Consider the following 21,090-nt stretch of genomic DNA (forward strand, 5'->3'; position numbering starts at 1 on the left):
ACCATCAAGAAACAGGGCGCCTACCTGGGTGAAAAGTGACAGGTGCCACTTCCTGCCAATCACTTTCTAGAAGCCAAACAGTTTCAAGTATTTGCTTACTAAATCCTTACACCAAGCTTATGTCTTTGGATGCCTGAGACTTGGCAAGATGTGTCCTTGGCTCAAGGTCACAGAACCAGAAAATGGCAAACAGGATTGTGAACCCAGGGTGCCTAACTCTTGAGCTCTCAAAACCCCAATTGCTACTGTTGTCAGTGTTCATTTCCCATCTCAGAAGAATTCCTGAAGTGGGCCTGCCATCCCGTCTTATCATTTTATTTATTTATTTATTTATTTATTTATTTATTTATTTATTTATTGTGTGTGTGTGTGTGTGTGTGCGCGCGCGTGCACAGGTACCTGCAGAGGACAGAAGACAACATTGGATTCCCCTGGAACTGGAGTTACAGGTGATTGTGAGCTGCCTAAACTAAGTGCTTGGGAACCAAACTCAAGTCTTCTGCAAGAGTAATACACTCTCTTAACTGCTGAGCCATCTCTCTGGATCCATCATCCCATCTTAAAGTTGAGAAAACTGAGGCCCAGAAAAAGAATGAGAAGTCTGATTATAGATATGCTACAAAAGTAAGGTTCCTATACAGCAGATTCTAGGTGTTTAATTGGTTTTAGTTGTCCAAAGAGAGAGAGACTATTATTAATGCCACCGTAATTTAGGCAAATTGAGGTAGGGAGAAAGCAGCTTGCTCAAGGTTACACAGCTCCTTAGCAGAAAGCCTAGTTCTAGAGCCCTTGATCCAGAGCCACTTCATAGCATTGCCTTCTGTGGAGAAAGACTGGTCTGGCCCAACATCTGGGGACTCAGATGGACTTGCCTGTCATAGAACTACAATCTACAGGACTCAGGCAACACCAGGCAAGGCAGGGCACCATTGCTCAGGGAAATGGGCAAGGAGTAGGGCTGGCAGGCAAGCCCAATTTGTGCAAGACTATTAGCCCTCTGCCTCTGTAAAGAGAAGTTTATTCAACAAAATGCAGATGAGCTAAGAACACGTCCTGCTCTATGTGAGTCTTGTTGTAGGCTGTGCACATCTTGGGAGATGTGTGGATGAAAGGCGCCATATAAAATGCAATCAATTATGAATCACCATTACTGAATTAATCACATGTATGATTAATACGGTAATAATAATTAATGGGAGTATGATCTAGAGATTAGAGCTGAGAAGGGGCAGGGAGGAGCTGGATGCTTCTTGCAGTTGCTACTGCTGCTGCTGGAGGCATCACCTTGGGGAATGCCCTGGGAGTCAGTGGTGTTCTTCCTTCCCTTGCACCAACCTGAGGAGACTCTGGGATGTCTCGAAACCCCTAAATGGTCCTGGATGAGTTCCAGGCAGCTGCCACCACTTCACATCTATATCTCAACTGTTCAAGGTCAAAGGGACAAAGGGTTTCTTGAAGAATCCAAATTTTGGTTTGGCACACAGAATGCAGTGACTGTAGGCGTGGCCAGAACATGGAAGGGGCAGCTTCTAAGCTTGTGCTTAGCTTCCTTGGGTGATAGGAGTTCCTTTGATCTGTCCCTCCTTCTCTCTGTCTGTGTTGGGACTTGTCTTCTCTCTGAGATCCCCCCCAGAGGGCGGGGCCTCATCTATCACCTCTCACTGCAGAGCTAGGATCTTATTTTCTCATGTAACTTTATAATATCCTGTTACTCCTTGATCCTTTGTTTACTTCCTGATTGCAAAGAATTTGGAAGACACTGGGAAATATCTATAACACAGCGTGTCATCTGCCCCGTCTCCCCGTTTATGGACTGAAATATGACCTCGGAGTCTTTGTATAGTCTCTCTCTATGTGTGTGACATAAACATATGCACACACACATATGCTTAGACACAAATCTTTTTTAAAAAATAAAGGCAGGTGCCATAATATCACTACATTATTCCGCAATGGTTTTTGATAACAGATTTTCACATCCACGATTCAAATCGCAGCAGCCCAGTGAAGCAAAGTCCCACCAATGAAGGTGATTAGGCCTCTGGAGAGAGGGGAGCCATTGATGATTCTGGTGGGGGTGTTCATTAACACTTTTCTGCCCCTGGTGCTCAGCTGCCTTCTCTGCCAGTGAAAGGCCATTTGTCAGAAAGCACCTTAATGCAGTTTAGAAATGAACAGGGCTAGGCCACCTGGTCCCTACATGGCTGGAATCCTATTCATTCCTAGGCACTCTATTATCCTTTGAAAGAAATGCCTTCCCCTGGAGGTTGCTGTGGAAGCTGGCCGGTTCAGAGTGTCAGAGCAGGGACTGCATTCCCAGACAAATCCTTTTTCACACAGATGGGGAAACTGAGGCTAAGAGTAAGGAAGAGTTCTCCCCAAAGGCATGCACTGGTGAGTTAGGCAGGGAGCCAGGAAAATCCATAATCTCGATGGTTCTCACTTTGACCTCCAGTGTGCTGTAATTTTAGTGGCAGGATCTTTGCCTGTATGGGTCACTGGCAGGACCAGCCCAGGGTCTGTCTCTTCATGGTGTTCAGAGGAACTGGGCATTAGAAGTATCCTTCTGCAAGCCTTGTTGGCTGATCCTGACAATGTCCAGTCACTGTATCATGTAGCAGCAGGGCACTGCTGCAGATGGATGGCCCTGCCTGGGGGTGACAGCAGGCCAAAGGCCTATTGGGTCATCACTCACTCTGGGCAGAAGCCCCACAGTATGCCCTTCACCGCTGCCTGAGGCACAAATGCTTACAAACCAAAAAAGAGGCTGTGCTCTGCCTGCTCCCTCCAAGGAGTTTCCTTCGGCTGGAGGCATTGAGGCCAGGCAGGGAGTTGATGTGTGTTGAGGAGGGGAGTGTTGCCCTGCTTCTGCTTTCTAGAACAGCTTGGTGGGGTGGCCCTTCTCTGAAACCTGAGAGCATGTTCAAGTAGACACTCAGAAAAGGAAGGTCTTGCCACACACACTTGACAGATGGGGAAACTGAGGCTGTGTAGTGACTTGTGCCATACCACAACTTAACCATCAAGTTAGCCAGTGGCAGAACACCAACTAAGAACCTGAGATCTACCTCTCAAGACCAAGTCTTCCTAAGCTGTGTAACCTTGGCTAGGTTATCTAAGATCGCCAAGCTCCAAGCTGACAGTTTGTTAATGGGGTGATCACACGGCTTCAGGAAGAACTAGGGACCAACACACACAAGCTGCTTTGTATGGAGCCTGACAGGAAAGGTGTCGGATAAATGTTTGATATTATTATCATCGTCATTGTTATTACCGATGATAAGCTCTAATTCTGCATCTTCTGCCTGCTTCGTCACAAGATGTTCAAATATTAGCCAACAGAACAACCCTCTTTAGATTTATGGGGGGGGATGCTGAGATCAGGGAAGGGTTAAAGTGGATGTGAGTGGTGGCAGTGGGGTGGAGAACTGAGATACAAGCCTATCTTGCTCCTATTTCTGACACCCTCTGTGACCTTGGACCAGTGTCTCTCTCTCTCTCTCTCTCTCTCTCTCTCTCTCTCTCTCTCTCTCTCTCTCTCTTTCTTCCCCCCACCCCCAGGCCCTTTGTTCTTGATGCATCCAAATGACATCGTTCTGTGTGAATGCTACAGCAAGAAGCCACCCCAAGGAAGCCAGGAGCACCTAAAGAGACCCATAAGCGCCCCTGGGAAGCCCAGGATGCACTCCTACAGCCCTGGAGACAGCCTGGCAGGAAGCCTCCAGGGGGCTGAAGAGAGCACAGGGCTGCCCTAGCGCTGCCAACTGAGTGGCCTCTGCCTGGCCTCTGCAGGAGTCCTCCCACGTGGTCCTCCCAGGCCTGCCCCAGGGAGGCAGAGAGCTCCTGAACAAGGGCCCTCTTGCCCCCCTACTCTGCGCTCCCTGCAGAGCTGGCTTGGCTTCTCCGTCAAAAGCAGGGCCCATCAGGCTGGAGGCGGCGATGTGTCAGCTGGTATTCAGGCTTTGGTTGTGCGCTCAGAGCGCTCCCCCTCCCCAGCTCCCCAAATCCACCCACCCACCCCTTTACCCACTGCTCAGGGCCTTCTGGGTGGCAGCGCTTCACACAGAGAGAAAGAGACAGAGACCGAGGAGCCAGCAACCTAGAGCCCTGGCTGTGGGGGGTGGGGTGGGGGCTGACTCACTTGGCCCCCTCCCTGGTGCCGATGGGGCAGCCCCCACACCCCTGGGCGCTAGCACGGAATCAGGTCCCACAGTTGGAAAGAAGGGAAATGCGGTTCTACTGTGCCTGACCCGAGACCGCTGAAGATGCACCCCGAGCTCAGGGACCGCTTGGTCCCGGGGCCGCCAGGAGATGTGTAGGCAGCGACCCCCAACAGCAGGCTCACTCCGGCGGCCGCCTGCTAGGGCCACCTTGGCCACAGGCCCGCCGGGACGCCCCTGCAAGCCGCGCCCCTCCCCGGGCCGAGGCTCTTCCCCGGAGCATCGCAGTATTTCCTTCCTGCACCTTTAAGAAGACCGTTGCTCCGTGGTGGGATGGTGTGTTAAAGCCACACAGAGGAAGTTACGCAGCCCGGATCAGACCGGGAGATAAAAGCCCCGATGGTGACCGTGAGTGATGGCAAGAGGATTTAGCCTCAGCATTAACTTGGAGTGGAGTGCAGGGGGGCGGTGAGGCGCCCCGCCATCTGGCCGGCGCCGCGCCAGGGGGATGCTCGGGCGCCTGGACCAGCAGCGGCGAAGCCCACCCGGGCCGGGGGCTGAGTGGGGCGAGCGTGCGGGTCCTCCCCTGGCTACCCAGGGGCCCCCAAAAGTTTTCACTTGTTAGCAGCGATCTCCCGCTCGGCTCAGGGGGCGATGCGGGCGGCGCGCTTGACCCCCTCCCCTGGCCCGCGTCTCCCGGACGGCTGCGGGCAGGCCCCCTGGCGGCCCCGGGGCTCCCCAGCCCCGATCTGACGGCGGCCACCGCAGCGGCGGCGCGGGGCAGGAGTCCCCGGCTCTTAGCCCTGCGGCTCGGAAGGCCACCCAGCGCCCGCCAGAGGGTGGCGGTCTCCGACCTCTCGGGGCTCGCTCCGGGAAGCTGCTCCGAGCCGGGGTAAGGCGAGCGGGGAGTGCCGGGGCGGCGGGCGGGGACGGAGGCGCCGCAGCTTCAACCAGGGTACTTTCATTTTGAAAAGGCTTAGGTGACGGTGCTAGTTCTCCCTGGGCCGGGGAGTCACTCCAGGCTACCCTGCCGAGGCTAGGATGCAAAGTTATTTGGTGGCGGCTGCTACTAGCAGAAGGCTGGAGCCGCGGAAGAGGGGTGTGTGCGCGCGCCCAGTGCAGCATCTTTAAGAAGTAGTGTAGCTCGTCTTCCCTCTGGGCTCCCTGCCACCCAGTCCATCTTTTTCCATCCTGTGCACCTGTGTGGGGAAGGGATGGACCGTTACAAGAACGCTTGCTTACTTGTGTTAATGAAAAGTAAATTAACCCTTCTCCGCCGCCTTTCCCCCTCCCTAATTTAAGTCGCCTCGGGGCTCTAAAAGCGCACAGAGAACTCTTGGCCAGGCAGGCTAGAAACTTCCTTTGGTGCTGTGGAGGGGGCCGGCGGGTGGAGAGGGGGCTCCATCACGGTATGAAGTCACACTCTAGAGGGAGCAGAGGCAGCGGGAAGGCGGGAGCGGGAGTCCGCCCGCTTCGGAGTAAGTTGCGGGTACCGGCTGGGGGGTAGCGGCGTCAGGGTCCTCGCGGAGCAGCAGGCGCCGGGCAAAAGAGTGCAAATAATTCCAAGGAGCTTTGTTCGGTGTCTTTTAATTAAGGGAGACGATATCAAATGAGGGGCCAGCCTGGATGCTGGCCTGGCCTTTATTAAAGGCGTGATTATTAATTGTGCCTGCGGTTTGCACCGAACTTCGGAAAAGCAAAATGCAGCGGCGGTTTGTGCTTCGTGTGCAGTGCACGCCACTGTCTACGCGCCCCAAGCTCAGCGCGGTCTCAGCCAGGCTCCTGGGTGTCTGTGGGTCGCCAGCTAGCCCCGCCCGTCCTCGGGGACTTACCCGCGGCGGCCTCAGCCACGCGTCCTAGAGCCGGGTGCTCTGCCCCGCCCCCAAGATCCCAACTTTTCGGGGCTCCCTAGCCTCTGAGAGGGCGTCAGGGAGAAACCAGAGGTCTGGAGAAAGCTCCCTTCCCAGAGCTGGGACCACCGGGATATCTGAACCCGGACGTCCACCAAGGCAGCGGTGAGCGCGGGGCAGCCCAAGGCGGGGTACGCTGAGGGTGGAGGGGAAGGTAATCGCGGGCCGTGGGGCTCCCCTTTCCTTTCCGATCCCTTCTACGGCCTCCAAAGCAAGTTTCACACACCCTTTCTACCTTTTGTCCAGCCTGGGTGAAAGAATAAACCTCCCCCAGGTCCCCAGCCCACCCCGGATCCCCAGGGACCCTGCGTCCCGCAGAGACAAGTTTCCGACAAGGAGAGCGCGCAGCCGAGACTCCGGCAGGAGCCTGTTGGCAGCCCGGGCAGCTCCGAAAGGCGCTAATTCAATAAGACAGAGAAATCTGAGTTCAGAAATCCTGATAAAATCTAATTTTCGGGTTTTAATACCCAGGCTATCAGCCCCCCTCGGTTCCTGAGGACTCTTAAAAGAAAATAAAGCGCATTGATTCCATTTGTTTCAGAGAGCTGCAGTTTCTTAATAATATCAGGTGAAGATTTATTTTCCAAGGAGAAAACGATCCGCGAGGATGCAACCTCTTACTCTCAATTTCTTCCCTGCTGGCTCCTCGCTCCTTGCTATCTACCTCGTTTTTCCGCGAACTCTTGCCTAGGTCCCCCGCCCCTTATTTTCTTTTTGGCAAAAATCTAGTGTAATTTTCGAGTGCTGGGCTCACAGTGCCCCCTCGATGCCAGCAACGCCCAAATGATTGACGGGCTGTAAACACATTTTCCCCTGGCAGATTTTGTTGTTGTTTTCCCCACCCCCATTTTCTAGGGAATGTGTGATGCTTAAGCCAACAAAACTACAAAGCAATTAATAGATTTGCGAGTTGCGCCGCTTGCTGCTCGCTGGGACTCCGGCCTCAGGGCCTCGTTGCCTCCCCACCCGGGCCCCAATCCAGCGCTGTCCCAGTCAGGAGCAGCCGCTGGCCCTGCAGATGAAGCCGGCAGCTGGGCCCGCCTTGAGAGCCGCAGCCAGGCTCCCTGGCCGTTCCTAGCCGTCAGGAGCGCCCTACCTGTTAGTGAACAGTCGGGAGCCGGCTGCTGGAAGAATTAATTAGGGGCATGCTGTTTTCTGGGCAGCTCAGAGCTTGGCTGGAAACATCCAAACCATTGCCGGGCCTGTGCTATTTTATTTTTACTACATTTTTCTCAGGATGAAAAAAAAAAAATAGACGCTTGGTCACGTTCTCCCAGAGAGTTTTCTAGCAAGAAGAGAGCCCGGGCGGGGTCTAGAGCAGGTTTCTATTTAAACGGTCGGTTGGAGGAGGTGTGAAGTGTGGTCTGGCTGGGTTCTCATTCATCTGGATTAGGAGTCCTTCATCCCAAGAGGGGGCAGGGGCGGTCTTAACCTAGATGGATGAGGCCCATTGTAGCCTGAAGCTACGGTAGTGACGGAAGGGGCTTCCCCTGAGCAAGGAGCTCTCAGCAGTCAGGCTGGACCAAAATAAATGCACCTCCTTGACATTTGGGGGCAGGAATGTGCTTGTGTCTGGGTAACAGTGTTTCGTGCTTTGAGAGCCAGCAGCCTGACTGGTCGTCCTGTCCCCAGCCGTCAGGACAGTTAACTCCTCTGGGACTTTCAGTATACAATGGCTGACAAGGGCTTCAGGTGAGGAGAGTCAGGCCACCATATGTGAGGTTTGGAGGTTTAAATGCAGCCACTCTGAGCACTATAAACAGAATAATTAATAACATAGACGTTATTTATTTATTTGCTACATCCATTGCAATAACCTTTGCCCTATTGGCAAAGATTATTTTTGGCGGGGATCTCATGCTGGCGGACTCAGACTCATCCATGATGCAGCAAACACCTGGGAATACACTAGAGTCTGAGAGTCATATGTTTCTAGATGCAGTACTCCTATTAGCTATATTTATTTTAGCTTTTAAATGATTACTGCGGGCTTAAAATAGCTGTTGCCCTCCTAAAGTGATTGCAAACTGTTGGCCTTGGTCAGAAAACTTAACACAACAAAACACTTTGATTCCCCGGGGAAACTCTAAGCATCCCAGTTTCTGGCTGTCCATTCATTTAATTCATGGTCTCACATTGTGCTGGTGCCTGGGTAGCGGACTGCTGGTGGCCCACACAGAGACCTCCCTATTGGGCTGCAGCAGTAGGGGCAATTTCCTCTGTTGGATGCTCATGGCCTGCATTAACAACCTGGACATTTTGATGGGTCCAACCTAGTGTGTTACAGCAACCATTAAACCTTGGTTGGCCCTTGAGAATGGTTTAGAAAGCTCCTGATGCTCAAGAAGGGGCACTGAACAAACACCCTCACAAATGATGAGGAGGAGCATTACCTTTTCCATAGCATGTCCGTCTTTAAACCTGTAACTCCGATATTAATTAAAAGCAAAACAGCCCAGCTTTCTCTGGAGACCTCGCTAATGCAACCTATTTTTTTTGTGTGTGTGCACGCGCGCATTTTGCTAGAGAGCTTTTGTTCTTATGTCTCTAACCCACCCTCCCCTTTTAATTTGTTGCAGGTGTTGCTGCTAATGAACCCAGTCTCTCTCTTCTCCCTTTACAATGAAAGCCTAAGCCAGAGCCCAGGTACCTGGATGGAGCTGAAGTCTCAGGAATTTCCCAATAAGTGGCCAATGGCTACTAGCCAAGGTCAGCCGCCGCCCCCGTTCGTGCCTGTCCCCACCAAAGCAGAGGCAAATGGCCTCTCCTGTTAACACCTCAGTGCCTTTTTTATTTTCTAGTCTAGTCACACAATCATTGTCACTTGCAGCCCATATGAAAAGAAATCTCTTTTATTGGTCTGAGATGCCAAGTCCAGTCCCAAAGAGGGGCCCCGTTCCCAGCTACCATGTACACCTCCTGATTTTACTTTATCTTCACCGTGCAGGCTGGAGGGCTGCTATGCAGTCGTGTTGAGCGCATCACATATTAAGGGCCCTTTAAAGACCTGGATTGATTGGAAGGACAAAAATTAAAAGCAATCTGATCCAGCCCCGTGCCAGATCCCTTCGGATTGCCTCCTTATCCCATTTCCACCCACTGTTACAATTTGAGAGTCTGCCTGATTTGATCAGCTTCACCTCCAGGGGAGGTGTAATGCCAAGGTTAAGAGGACGCCAAGTTCCAGGCAACTTTTTGATCTGCCCATCAGCAGCCTGAGAAACGCTGGCTCTGGATTTTCCGTATCGGCCATTTGGAAAACACAAGCTCCCACCGTTGGCAAACCTGCAGTGCTCAAGTCTATGATACATCCCCGCCGCTGTTGCCTGGTAGATATGGCATTTCCATGCTGAAGCCCCAAGTCCCCCCTGACCCCACCATCATCTCTCCAGTGCCCCTCTGGGCCCCACCCAGTCTGACTGCCCAGCCATGCTGCACCTGCTGGCCCTCTTCCTGCACTGCCTTCCGATGGCCTCTGGGGACTATGACATCTGCAAATCCTGGGTGACCACCGATGAGGGCCCCTCCTGGGAGTTCTATGCCTGCCAGCCCAAAGTGATGCGCCTGAAGGATTATGTCAAGGTGAAAGTGGAGCCCTCGGGCATCACGTGCGGAGACCCCCCTGAAAGGTTCTGCTCCCACGTAAGTCAGTCCTCTGATTCTCTGTTACTGAATTGAGGGGTGGGGGAATGTATGCTGAGAAAGGCCCTGGGGTAGCTGAACAGAACCAGAGGGCCTTGATTCAAGACTAGCTCTAAGTCCCACCATGGAAAGGTGCCAAAGCCAAGTTGCCCTGAGGACCCTGGGGGTTGAGTGACATTTTGTGGGTGGAAGCAGTCTTGGCCAGCTGACCCTGGCATGTTTTCCTGCCAGGGATTGCATAGTTGTCATAGTTCCCTGTCTCAAAGCCAGCCCCTCCTCCTTTGCAGGAAGTCAGCATTCAGACCAGTGATCTGGGTACTATTTGCAAGATTACACATCCCCTGCCTGGGATCCCCCTCCAGTGGTGCACCCTCCCAGCTTACACACCCCCTGCCTGGGATCCCCCTCCAGTGGTGCACCCTCCCAGCTTACACACCACCCTGCCTGGGATCCCCCTCCAGTGGTGCACCCTCCCAGCTTACACACCCTCTGCATGGGTTCCCCCCTCCAGTGGTGCACCCTCCCAGCTTACACCCCATCCTGCATGGGATCCCCCTCCAGTGGTGCACCCTCCCAGCTTACACACCCTCTGCATGGGTTCCCCCCTCCAGTGGTGCACCCTCCCAGCTTGCCCAGTCTAGTCAAGTGGAGGGCATCATGATGCCAGTTCATGCCAAGAACCGACTAAGCATTCCACAGAGGACAGTTTCTAGGAGGCCTGAAAGGAATTCTTAAAGCAAGGGTGGGGGATCAGGTTGGATAGATGCAACAAGCACCCCAGCCAGTGCTGTCCCCTGGTCAAGAGGCAGGTCACCCGAGCCCCTAGTTAGAGAAGTCTCAGTGTTGAGGCAGTGGTAGCAGGGGTGATGGTAATAGCAGAGTCTGACAAGAGCTCCAGGAACGTGGGGTTGAGAGCCAAAGCCTGCTCTTCTATAGGGTTCCCCCTGGGCTCCACCAGGCTGATTCTACCTTGGACAAAGTCAGAACATTTGAATGGCAGTGTCACTAGTGTCCCTCTGGGTTTCTGCTCTGTCAGCTGTAGAATGGGTGCATTAATAGAGTATGCTGGGGGTGGTTTTAAGGGGTCAATAGCGCAAAGGCTACGTGTCATTCAAAATCAGACTGAACACAGAGAAAGTGTCCCCGATGTCTGGTCTTTCTGGTCATACAGATAGGGAAACTGAGACAGCGGGGTTGAAGGCCCTTGGCCAAGGTCACACGGCAGAAAGCGGTGAAGCTGATGAATTAAGCTGAACCTCCAGCACAGCACACAGCAGGTCTGTCCCTGGTGGAGGCTGGGCAGAGCTGGCAGGAGGGGTTCAGTGTCCCCCCTGAAGGCGGCTGGTGCCTCTGAGTGTCCTTGGGGAAAGCTGGGTTTATTGCGCAGTCAACCTGCTGTCCCCAGCCCAGGCTCCTGAAAATGCCTAAGTCCCTTGGGGCTGCTTCAGTCACAGTGCAGAGCAGCTAGCCCAAGAAGGTAGATTCCCACTTGTCAATGGTGATAAGGCTGTCACTGTGGGTGGTGGCTGGGCCTGGGCCAGCTTGGAGAAGGGGAGGGAGGGAGGAAGGGAGGGAAGGAGGAAGAGAGAAGACAGCTCAGGGCTGGGAGCCAAGACTGGCTTGTGTGTGGACATTGTTGAGTACCAAAAGACCAAGCTGGCTTAAGATAGGCAAAGGGCCCAGGGCCCTGAAAGTCAAGGCTGAGGCCATAGTGAAGCGCATTCTGAGTCCACATCGCAGCTCCCGTGGGAACCGCTCCAACCACACATTTGCTAGGCAGAGTCTCAACATGATTTTGTCTTTTAAATATTAATCATTGCCAGGGTTGGGGGCAGTTCACAGAACAGGCTTCTACTCAAGGGCGTAAGGGCTACAGATGCCTACCAGAGGCAAGTCCGGGACTCTGTCCTGGCTGGTGATCCCTTCAGGTCTTGATGTTGGTTAAGCTCTGGGGTCTGGATGGGGAGAGGAACCAGTGTGGCTGAGAACTCGACATCTTAGTACTTGTCTGAATGACGTCACTGTCCCATGACAGGCAGATACAACTTTGACTTTGATTACAAATGTGAGACCAAGGCAAACGGAATGCCATAGGGGTAGGCAGAGAAGAGCCCTCTGAAGGTGCTGGCTTCTGCAGGGAGGTGGCCATCGTACCCAGTCTGTATGAGAAACCCATGACTGTGTTTTACTGAGGCCCTTCCTGCGCGTATCCGGGGCAGGCCACAGGCCTGTCGTTGAACCATTTTGAGGGCACCCCGAGGTAAACCCCAGTCTAATCCCTTTTTAAGGATTAGAAAGATTGCCTAAATCCTGCCAAGGTCAAGAAGCTCAGCAGGCAAGGCAGAAACTCATCTGTGGCCAGAGCACACGCTCACCCACCAGGGTGCCTGACTTCCCTCTCTGAGCCTGCTGACCTCGCAGAGCCTGGGTTTCCTTCCTGTTTCGGTAAAAAAGGATCACGTAGGTGTGTCACTGTGCTGGCAGGGAGACAGCTGGGCCAGGCGTGAGCGAGCGAGCATGTGGGAGTGCCGGAGTGTGCGATGGCCGTAATTACCTTACGTCAACCATTGTTATTACTCCCGCGGCGGCTTCCCTAGAGCTCATTGTTCCGCTCCAGCCTTGACCGCATCACAGTCTGCATTTCTCCCTCGTCTACGGGCGGGCCGCAGGTAGTAGATGGACGCATGGGGACCGTAAATGCCCTCAGCCAGAGCAGGTGTGGCTAACTAGCCACCAGAGGGCACCCCTGGTGGCAGCCAGACCACCCAGTGCCCTCTTGGTCTTCTAAGTCATGCTCTCTGGCAATCCTGCTGCTAACAGGTGCAGGCCTGCCTGAGCCAGCACCCAGACAACCAGAGCATGAACCCCGGAACACCTCGAGAGAACAAGAAGGGACAAAGGAACAGTTGCCCTTTTCAGTCCCAGGGTGTTGCCCCTGCTCTCCCAGGCTCCTGTCCTTCAGCAAGGCCACTGGAGAACTGAATTGTAAATTCCAGCCTGGTGAGGAAGGGGAGGGGAATAAAAGACAAGATAAATGAATAAATAAAAACCTATTGGCTCTAAATGCATGAGGAAAATGAATAGGGATGAGCTTTCCGCAGAGGGCAAAATTTCAATGAGAGCTGCAGGTCAGAGGCAGCCCCTGGAGGGGAGAGGAGAGGAGGGGGCCGGCAGCAAAGGGCTCTTCAGCTTTTCACAGGGTGGGCAGCCATGGCTTCTTGGACCCCTCTGCCATGAGGTAAGCACACTGGAGCCCAGATGGGCCAGTGTCAAGCGCCTCCTGCCTGCAGCCTGCACCCCTCTCTCTGCCAAAGGGACAGAACCTTAGGCCAGTGAGGAGTGAAGGAGGGGAGGCTGAGTGTGCCCAGCCTTCCTTCAGCCTCTTTACTGCAGTGAGAGCCCTGGACCCCAGCCTCAGCCTCCCTGAAGTGCAGATTCCCAGGCCCTGCCCCAGACCTGCTAACTGTAGGGCATGAAGACACGGGCAGGGTTTGACCCGTAGGGGAAGGGTTACTGTGAAGACTCTGGAGTCTTGCAATTTCCTTGAAGTCTCTACAGCTTTGAGTGTTGGTCACTGCCCAGGGAAGAAAAAGAGCAAAAGGGACCCTGGGGTCCCGAGAGAAAGGTCAGGCACTGATGTCACGCAAGTTGAACCCTTGAAAAGCAGGGTGGATTTTGCCAAGGCTGGAGTCTGTGCTTCACTCTGTGTGACTGACTTTCAGTGGCTGCTTCCAGAAAGTGGCAGAGACCTGTGTTGCTGAGACTTCCATCTTGGCGTTACTCCTCTGGACTCCATGATCTGGAATAAGCCATTCAAATTCTCTACACTAGGCAGTGGGTGTGGCTCTCCACACGGGGCTGTGGGTGTGGCTCTCTACACTGGGCTGCTGGAGGGCATAGCAGGCACAAAGCCCAAGGTCCAGTCACTAACCCTCTACAAACCAGACATGGTGGCACTTGGTAGCCGGAGACAGGAGGATCAGAAGTTCAAGGTCATTATTAACTGCATAGAAAGTTCAAGGCTAGCCTGAGCTACCTGAGAACCTCAATAACTGGGACTGGGGTGAGGGTGGGGCTGGAGGGATGGCCTGGCAGTTAAGAACACTGATTACATTTGCAGTACGCCTACATGGTGGCTCACAATCACCTGTAACTCTAGTTCCAGGGGTCTGATGCCCCTTTCTAGCCTCCACGGGCATTGCACACAGGTGGTATCCAGACATACATGCTGGCAAAATACCCATACACATAAAATACAATAACTTTTAACTAAAAAACAAACAGATGGGTTTAGTGGCACATGTTTTTAATCCCAGCACTAAGAACGCAGAGTAAACCTGTGAGTTCCAGGTCAGGCTTGTCTCTATAGTGAATTCCAGATTAGCCAGTATTAGAAAGTGAGACCCTGTCTCAAAAAAGAGGGGAGGGGGAGGCATTCTCTCTCAGTTTCTCCATAAGAGTTCGCCTTGTCCACTCCATTACCTGAAGAAGGAAGCAAGAGCTTAGTCAGAATGAGATCTGACCATTAGCCTGTAGTTAGTCTCCGACACCTGGAATTCTCCCTGTCGACATGTGTGAACATCAAATGTGTCTAACAAGTCTCCGGGAAGATGACAGTTTGCAGTCCCATGCCGTGTGACCTTCAACATGGGATGTAACCTTGTGTCCTCAGGATGGGACTAGTAGGAGAGCACAGTCAGGACATTGTCACCAGAGCAGCTCTGACTCGGGTGCTCCGCTTGTAGGGCTCTAAGCAGAGTGCCTCCCTCTCGTCTAAGGCTCATCTGATGGACAACTGGATGGATGGGTGGAGGGATGCCAGGGTCCAGGAAGGCTTCTCAAAGGAGAAGGGATGAATGCCAAGCTTTGAGAAGACCTGGGGCTCTGATCAGGACCCAGGGCAGCTGGAAGCCCTCACTTCTCCATACTCCCTATGGCTGTGGGATCAACCTCGAGTTGAAGCCAAGGGTTTGCCCAGCTCTCTGCTTAACTCAGTCATAATGTCTTGGAGTTGCCAGGACTCGTCTTTAACTATGGCCACGAGCTCTCTAGGACAAGAATAGAGTCGGGAGGGGGGGGGCGGGGGGAGATCGTCTTGTCGCACAGAGAGGTCTCCTGCTGGAGACAGAGAGGAGAGGATGGAACTGTGCTGCCACCGAATGCCAGACCCTTGGAGGTCACTGGTGCCTCTGACGTTTCTGGTAGGAAGCAGTTAGGTTCAGACACCCTGAGGAGAGCAACAGCAGCTGCAAAATAATGCAAACACAAAGGACCCGGAAGAGACATCTCCCCGGAGTCCCAGCGACTTAGAAACCCCGGGTCTACCACTTTTAGCTCGGCTTCCTTTCTGTCCATGTTCCAATTTTATTTTTATCTACTTCGTTTTGGAGACAGGGTCCCTTGAACTTGCTATGTAACTGAGGATGAACATGAATGTCTGATCCTCCCGCCTCCACCTCACAGGCGTGAGCCATCACATCCAGTTTACGCCACGCTGGGAATCAAACTCAGAGCTTTGTGCCTGCTAAGTGAGCACTCTACAAACTTAGCCAAGTCCCCAACCCCTACCCTGATTTTTAGGAATTTCCTTTTGGGTTGGGCGGTAGCGGTGTGCACTTTTGATCCCAGTACTTGGGAGGCAGAAACAGGCAGGTCTCTGTGAGTTTGAGGCCAGACTAGTCTACAAAGCAAGTTCCAGGACTAGCTCCATAGCTACTGGGAATCCCTGTTTCAAAAAAATATTTTTTCCTTTGTGGTATTATGGATTTAGGTGAGGCACGCAGTTGGTGGACAGACAGACAGATACTCAGGTACTCCTATGCTGGATTTGAGACTGACCATCTTCTAGACTCTGGAAATTGGGATAAGTCCTTGTGACTCCAAGCTCTTGCCTTCTCATCTGGAAATGGGGGTGATGCTTTCAGGCTTCCAAGGACATTTCTAGGAATGAGGTGAAGCAAGGTGTGAGAAGCAGTATCAAAGGCATGCCCAGCAAAGGGATGTTTCCATTCTAGAGCTAGTCAGAAAAGCAAACAGAACACACACAGACAGTGGGGGAAAGATGACCCAGTAGTCAACATGCATAACAAGTCTAAAGGGGCAGGAATCAGAGATGGAAAGCCTGGAAGGTTCCAGAGATTCACAGAGGGCAGGAGAGAGTGGGCAGTGGAGAGGGGCACACACTTTGCTGCTGTTCCTCGGCGAGGCCTAGGAACAGCGAGCCAGACCACGTGCTTACCTCTATACCACATGCTCGCCTCTGCACCATGTGCTCGCCTCTACGCCATGTACTCACATCTGTACCACAAGCTCACCTCTATGCCACGTGCTCACCTCTACACCATGTGCTTACTTCTGCACCATGTTCTCACATCTGCACCACGTGCTCACCTCTATACCACGTGCTCACTCTGCACCACGTGCTCACCTCTGCACCACGTGCTCACTCTATACCACGTGCTCGCCTCTGCACCACGTGTTCACCTCTATGCCACGTGCTCACCTCTACACCATGTGCTTTCTTCTGCACCATGTTCTCATATCTGCACCACATGTTCACCTCTATACCACGTGCTCACTCTGCACCACGCGCTCACTCTGCACCATGTGCTCACCTCTGCACCACGTGCTCACTCTATACCACGTGCTCACTCTGCACCACGTGCTCACTCTGTACCACATGTTCACTCTGCACCACATGCTTACCCCTGTGCCATGTGCTCACGTCTGTGTGCTCTGGTTAGTTTCTCCTAATGTGTCTTTTGGACAGGATGTTGGTTTACTCATGAGGGAGGGTCAGTGGGTGAGTGGGTAGGTATGCCATGTTTCTCTCCAGTCCGTCTGAGCTCTCCAGGCTCCCCTCTGCTCCTCTTCTCCAATCAGCCAGGACTGTTCCCACCCAGGTGCTGTTGTACAGTCAACCACTCAGGGCAAAGTGGCTGTCTGGCTGCTGCCGTCCCTCTAGCCCTGTTCACAAGTCCCTGAGACTCACCTCATCCCTAGCTAAGTTCCTGGTGGAGTCCACGCCCTGAGGGCACCGGGCACTACCCCCTAGTCCTCCATCTACCCATTCACACCCTGGATTTGCTCTCACACGGTGACACATGATAGGAGACACAGGACACACCTGGAGGCCACCTGTGCCAACTGAGGGCTGGAGCTGCTCCTAAATGGTTGCCAGGGTTAATGAGCTCACTTCCTGGCTCGCCTAGATGAGCTCTCACGAACTGCCACCTCTGTCACCAGAGGTGATCTCTCAGAGCTGGAGACAGAGCTCTCATGATAATCCCTGTGAGCGATGGTTCTTCTGCGGCAGTATCATGAGGGTGTAAGGTCGTGCTGAGGCAGGACAGGCTGGTGTGGGAACATCTACGATTGCTGAAGTCAGCACCTTTGATGATCCTTGAAGTAGGATTCTGGGAATGCACCCTTCCTTTGCAATATACTGGCCCATCTCCGCAGGAACCATACATATTGTGGCTACTACCACACTTGATGTATGTAACCTTGTCATCCTCCCCATAATATTGTCACACAGATGAGGACAGGAATGGTTAGAGAGGTGAAGACACTGACCCCAAGTTACACAGCCAAAGCCAGGACCCCCCTCAGAGCCTTACCCACTGTTTCCCCTAAGCCTTCTTCTATAGCCCTGGTCTGAATGGCAGTGTGACAGTGGGCAGCTGTAAAGAAACCTAGCTGGTAGGAAGGGGCTGAAATTGAACTCCCACTTGGAAAACCAGATCTAACCCCTGGCAGGGTTGTGTGTGTGTGTGCATGTGTGTATGTGCATGGGTGTGTGCGTGCATGCGTGTGTGTGTGCATGCGCTTGTGTGCGTGAGTGTGTGTGGAATGGTGGGGTGTGTGAGTGTGTGTGTGCGTGTGTGTGCATGAGTATGTGTGTATGTGTGTAGAATAGTGTGTGGGGGTGTGTGCGTGTGTGTGTGTGCTTGTGTGTGTGTGTGTGTGTGTGTGTGTAGAATGGCCCTTCCTGTGGAGAAGATCCAGTGTCGTTTGTCTTCTGTCTCAGGGGACCCTTCAGACCTCTCAGTACCCATTCCATCTCCCTCCTGCTGCCAAGTCATTTGTCCCCTTGACTGGAAGCACCGCCCTGGGAAATAAGTGGAAATGAACCAAGACCCTGTCCATGCCCCTACCAGGCGCACTGTCGGTTTCTAGACAAAGGTGAAGAGGAGGCTGGGAGAGGGATCCACTGGAGAGGCTGAAGTTTCTTAGAGAGGGCCCTTCCTCTGGGGGACCAAGAGGTGGTTGGCAACAGGAGGGGGAGTCAGTGGTGCTGGAGGGACAAAGTGGACCCCAATCCAGAACCTTTACCAACAACTGTGTGGCAGACACTATGTTGGGCCAGCTCCTCTGGGATAGATGGGCAACCTTTGCACCTTTCCCAAAGGAGAAAGGTAAATGGGGGGGTTCGAATGTGGACCTCTGAGTTCCCTACCCTCCTGACTTTCTGCACCCTGCTTACTGGTGGAGAACGAGGAGCAGCACCCACCCAGACACCTGGAACGACCTGAGGGATCCCAAAGGCAGAAACCAATCCGATCTCAGCAGCAAAGTCCCAGGACAGGGGCTCCTGACTTGCAGGGGCCACAAAGCCCTGTGAGAGTCTGTAGTGCTTTTCGGAACAGGATCTGGGCTTGCGTGCAAACGTTCGTGTGTACACATACAAACACAAGGTTGCAAACCCTATGGGTACTTCCCAGACAGCCCAAGTTCACCTGGCCCCTGGTGGCCAATGGGACAACCCAAGAGTCCTGTTTACAGGAGCCTTTAACCTCAGAGAAGTCAGGATGTTTCTTCTTGCCATGTTACACCCTCCATCAACAGCCACATTTACTGAATGCCTAGTGTTTACATAAGCAAGTTCAACTGAATCCATCCAGAAAACATGGCAGAATTTATATTAATACCCTATTTTAAATATAAGCAATCTCGGAATCAGAGAGCTTAAGCCTCTTGCCCAAGATCACACAGCTTCCAGTGCGCTGGGCTGCCCAGACCTTGGTGTCTACCCAGGCTACAGGGCTGTTGGGAGTCTCTGAGTATCTCAGGAGAGCGAGATGGAGGAAGCTATCATCTGTGTGTGTTCATGCATGCATGATGGCTGAGCAGAGCCCCCATCAGCCCTGGAGGAAGGAGGCTGAGGAGGAGAGATGCTATGTTTTCCCGCCCACTGCTCTTTGAGCTGAGATGGAGCCTGCTAATCCACTTATTTGATAACTCACTTGCTCCGCGTCTATTTGGAAGCATGCAATCTCCTACGCACCAGCTCCATCGAAGACGGGGTGGCTTTGCTTATTCCTCTAAACCTGGAATCTGATCTGTCTTTCTGGGGATGGAGTGGTAAAACTATACCCGCCAGTGGACAGTAATGGACCTAAAAATAGAGGGTGCAGGGAGTGGCGGGCAAGAAAGGGTGCTCCAGGCCCGACTGTCTGGCACTGGGCAATCCTGCCTGCCTACACCTGCTCACCCAGTGCTTGGGATCCTCTCAGCCTAGGGAGAGGTATGAGAATGAGAAAGGTAAGGAGACAGATTATCCCCATGATGCCACTGCCCACATCCAGATGCCCTTGCCCTTGGCACTCTGGGACTTCCTGAAGAGTCATAAGCTGTCCACTGCCCTGGGAAGTTCCAGAAGTCTGTGAAGTGGGTGTGGGTATCCTCGGGTCCTAATGGGAGAAGCATCCCCATTGTGGGGTGGGTGAGAGTGTCTGTGTTCTCCTCCTTTGGTCCCTCATCTCCTTACCCTAATGATTTGTGGGTAGCAGTGACCGGAACATGATCAGGCAAGGACCAGGAGGCAGCCCTCCTCACAGCCCCAGATGCTCTGCTCCCTGGGACTTCTCACTGCACTATGTGGGGACCCCTGGAGAGCTTGTCACAACCCCCATGCCCATGTATACCCAACCATACAACACTGGGAGAGCCCCCATCCAGGTTTGTAAAAATCTACAAATGAGCTCTACGCAGGCAAGTCTGAGAACCACTGATAGATGGAAGTTGTCCCCGAGGCTGGCCTGTATCCTTCCAGCTTTGGGCATCTGGCTTTCTTTAATTCAGAGACCAGAGCAGCGAAGAACCCCATGTCTGCTGTGGCTCTCAAAGGCCTTCCTCCTGTCTGAGTTGTAGACACTCCTGCCAGTTTTGGGGGCTGGATTCTGACTCCCAGTCTTAGAGAGTGCTTCCCAGTCTCTCATTTTTCACACTCTGGTTCCTCCTGACTCTTCCTAGGAGGCTTGCCTTCCAGGAGCTGTCCTCTGACTTCTGGTTCTTGCCTTCCCTTTGGCCTTATCTCCTATAAGCCCCAGCTAGCCCCAAGACTGGCATATATGGCACTCACCATTCCCTGTAGCACTGTGCACACCATCGTGTCTCTGTCCTTTGTCTACCCCTCCCCCTCAGGCACCCTCTGTCCCAGACATATCTCCTGCAGGACTTGGTGCTAGTAACATACATGAGATCAACCCATAGGCAATTTCCCTGGTGCCTCTACTAGGGATCCGCATGCCTGAGTTAGCAAAAGTGTGATGTTGAGCAAGTCCCTGGTCCCTGTAAAATGAGAGTGACAGCCGATGGCCTCATAGTCAGCTCAGGTCTGACCAACCGTGCCAGTCTCCCAAACCCAGCCGCTTGCCTGAGCCAGCACTGTAAAGCCTTCTTTGATTGGTGATTGGTGTATTAATTGCTTTTTTTTTTCCTGTGACAAAATAACTGACAAAAGAAGCTTATTTGGGACCACAGCTTGTGGGAACGATCCATCATGGCTGGGCCATGGCAGCAAAAGTGTGAAACGATTGCTCGGAGTCAGGACAAAGAGAGATGAATGGAGATGCTCGGTCCACTTGCTCACTCAACAGCTGGGACCAAAGTTCATGGCGTGGTGAGTGAGGAGCATGGAGCTTCCTTCTTCAGCTGAACCTCTCTGGAAGCACAGGCATGCTCAGAGGTGTGTCTCCTAGGTGATCTCAAATTCTCACAAGGCGACGATGGAAATTAACTCTCACAGCTGGTTAGTTGGATGACTAATTGGTTTGTTGATTAGCCGATGGGTCAGTTGGCTAATTGGTTGACTAGTTGGCTTATTGGTTTGTTGGTTAGCTGGTTAGTTGATTAATTGATTTGCTGGATATTTGGTTGGTTGGTTGGTTGGTTAGCTGGTTGTCTGGTTAATTAATTGGCTAGTTGGTTAGTTAGTTAGTTGTTTTGTTGCTTGGTTTGCTTCAGTTCTAGAGTAGATCTCTAAACTTAAGACCCATATCTTATCCCTTCCTTTTGTTGTAATGGACAAAGTCTGAAACTGCTTCTCCGGAGTCACGTCATTCAAATAACTGACAAGTTGCGGACAAATGACTAAA

The 21,090-nt window shown here is 52.8% G+C and overlaps 1 protein-coding gene across 4 annotated transcripts in view; it reads left to right on the forward strand.

Moving 5' to 3' along the window:
• The first annotated feature begins 4,030 nt into the window (after positions 1-4,030).
• Positions 4,031-21,090, forward strand: part of Ntng2 (netrin G2) — a 61,822-nt gene continuing 44,762 nt past the window's right edge. Inside the window, exons 1-3 of one of the 4 annotated variants that reach the window (XM_085681444.2) lie at positions 4,031-4,568; positions 8,650-8,779; positions 9,018-9,712. In XM_085681444.2, coding sequence (XP_085537570.2) covers positions 9,500-9,712 — 213 coding nt within the window. In that variant the 5' untranslated portion in view covers positions 4,031-4,568; positions 8,650-8,779; positions 9,018-9,499. The other 3 variants (XM_085681446.2, XM_085681445.2, XM_048431900.3) reach the window with 3 other exon arrangements.

This window comes from Myodes glareolus, chromosome 21, assembly GCF_982192425.1.
Source record: "Myodes glareolus chromosome 21, mMyoGla1.1, whole genome shotgun sequence".
Taxonomy (NCBI): Eukaryota; Metazoa; Chordata; class Mammalia; order Rodentia; family Cricetidae; genus Myodes; species Myodes glareolus.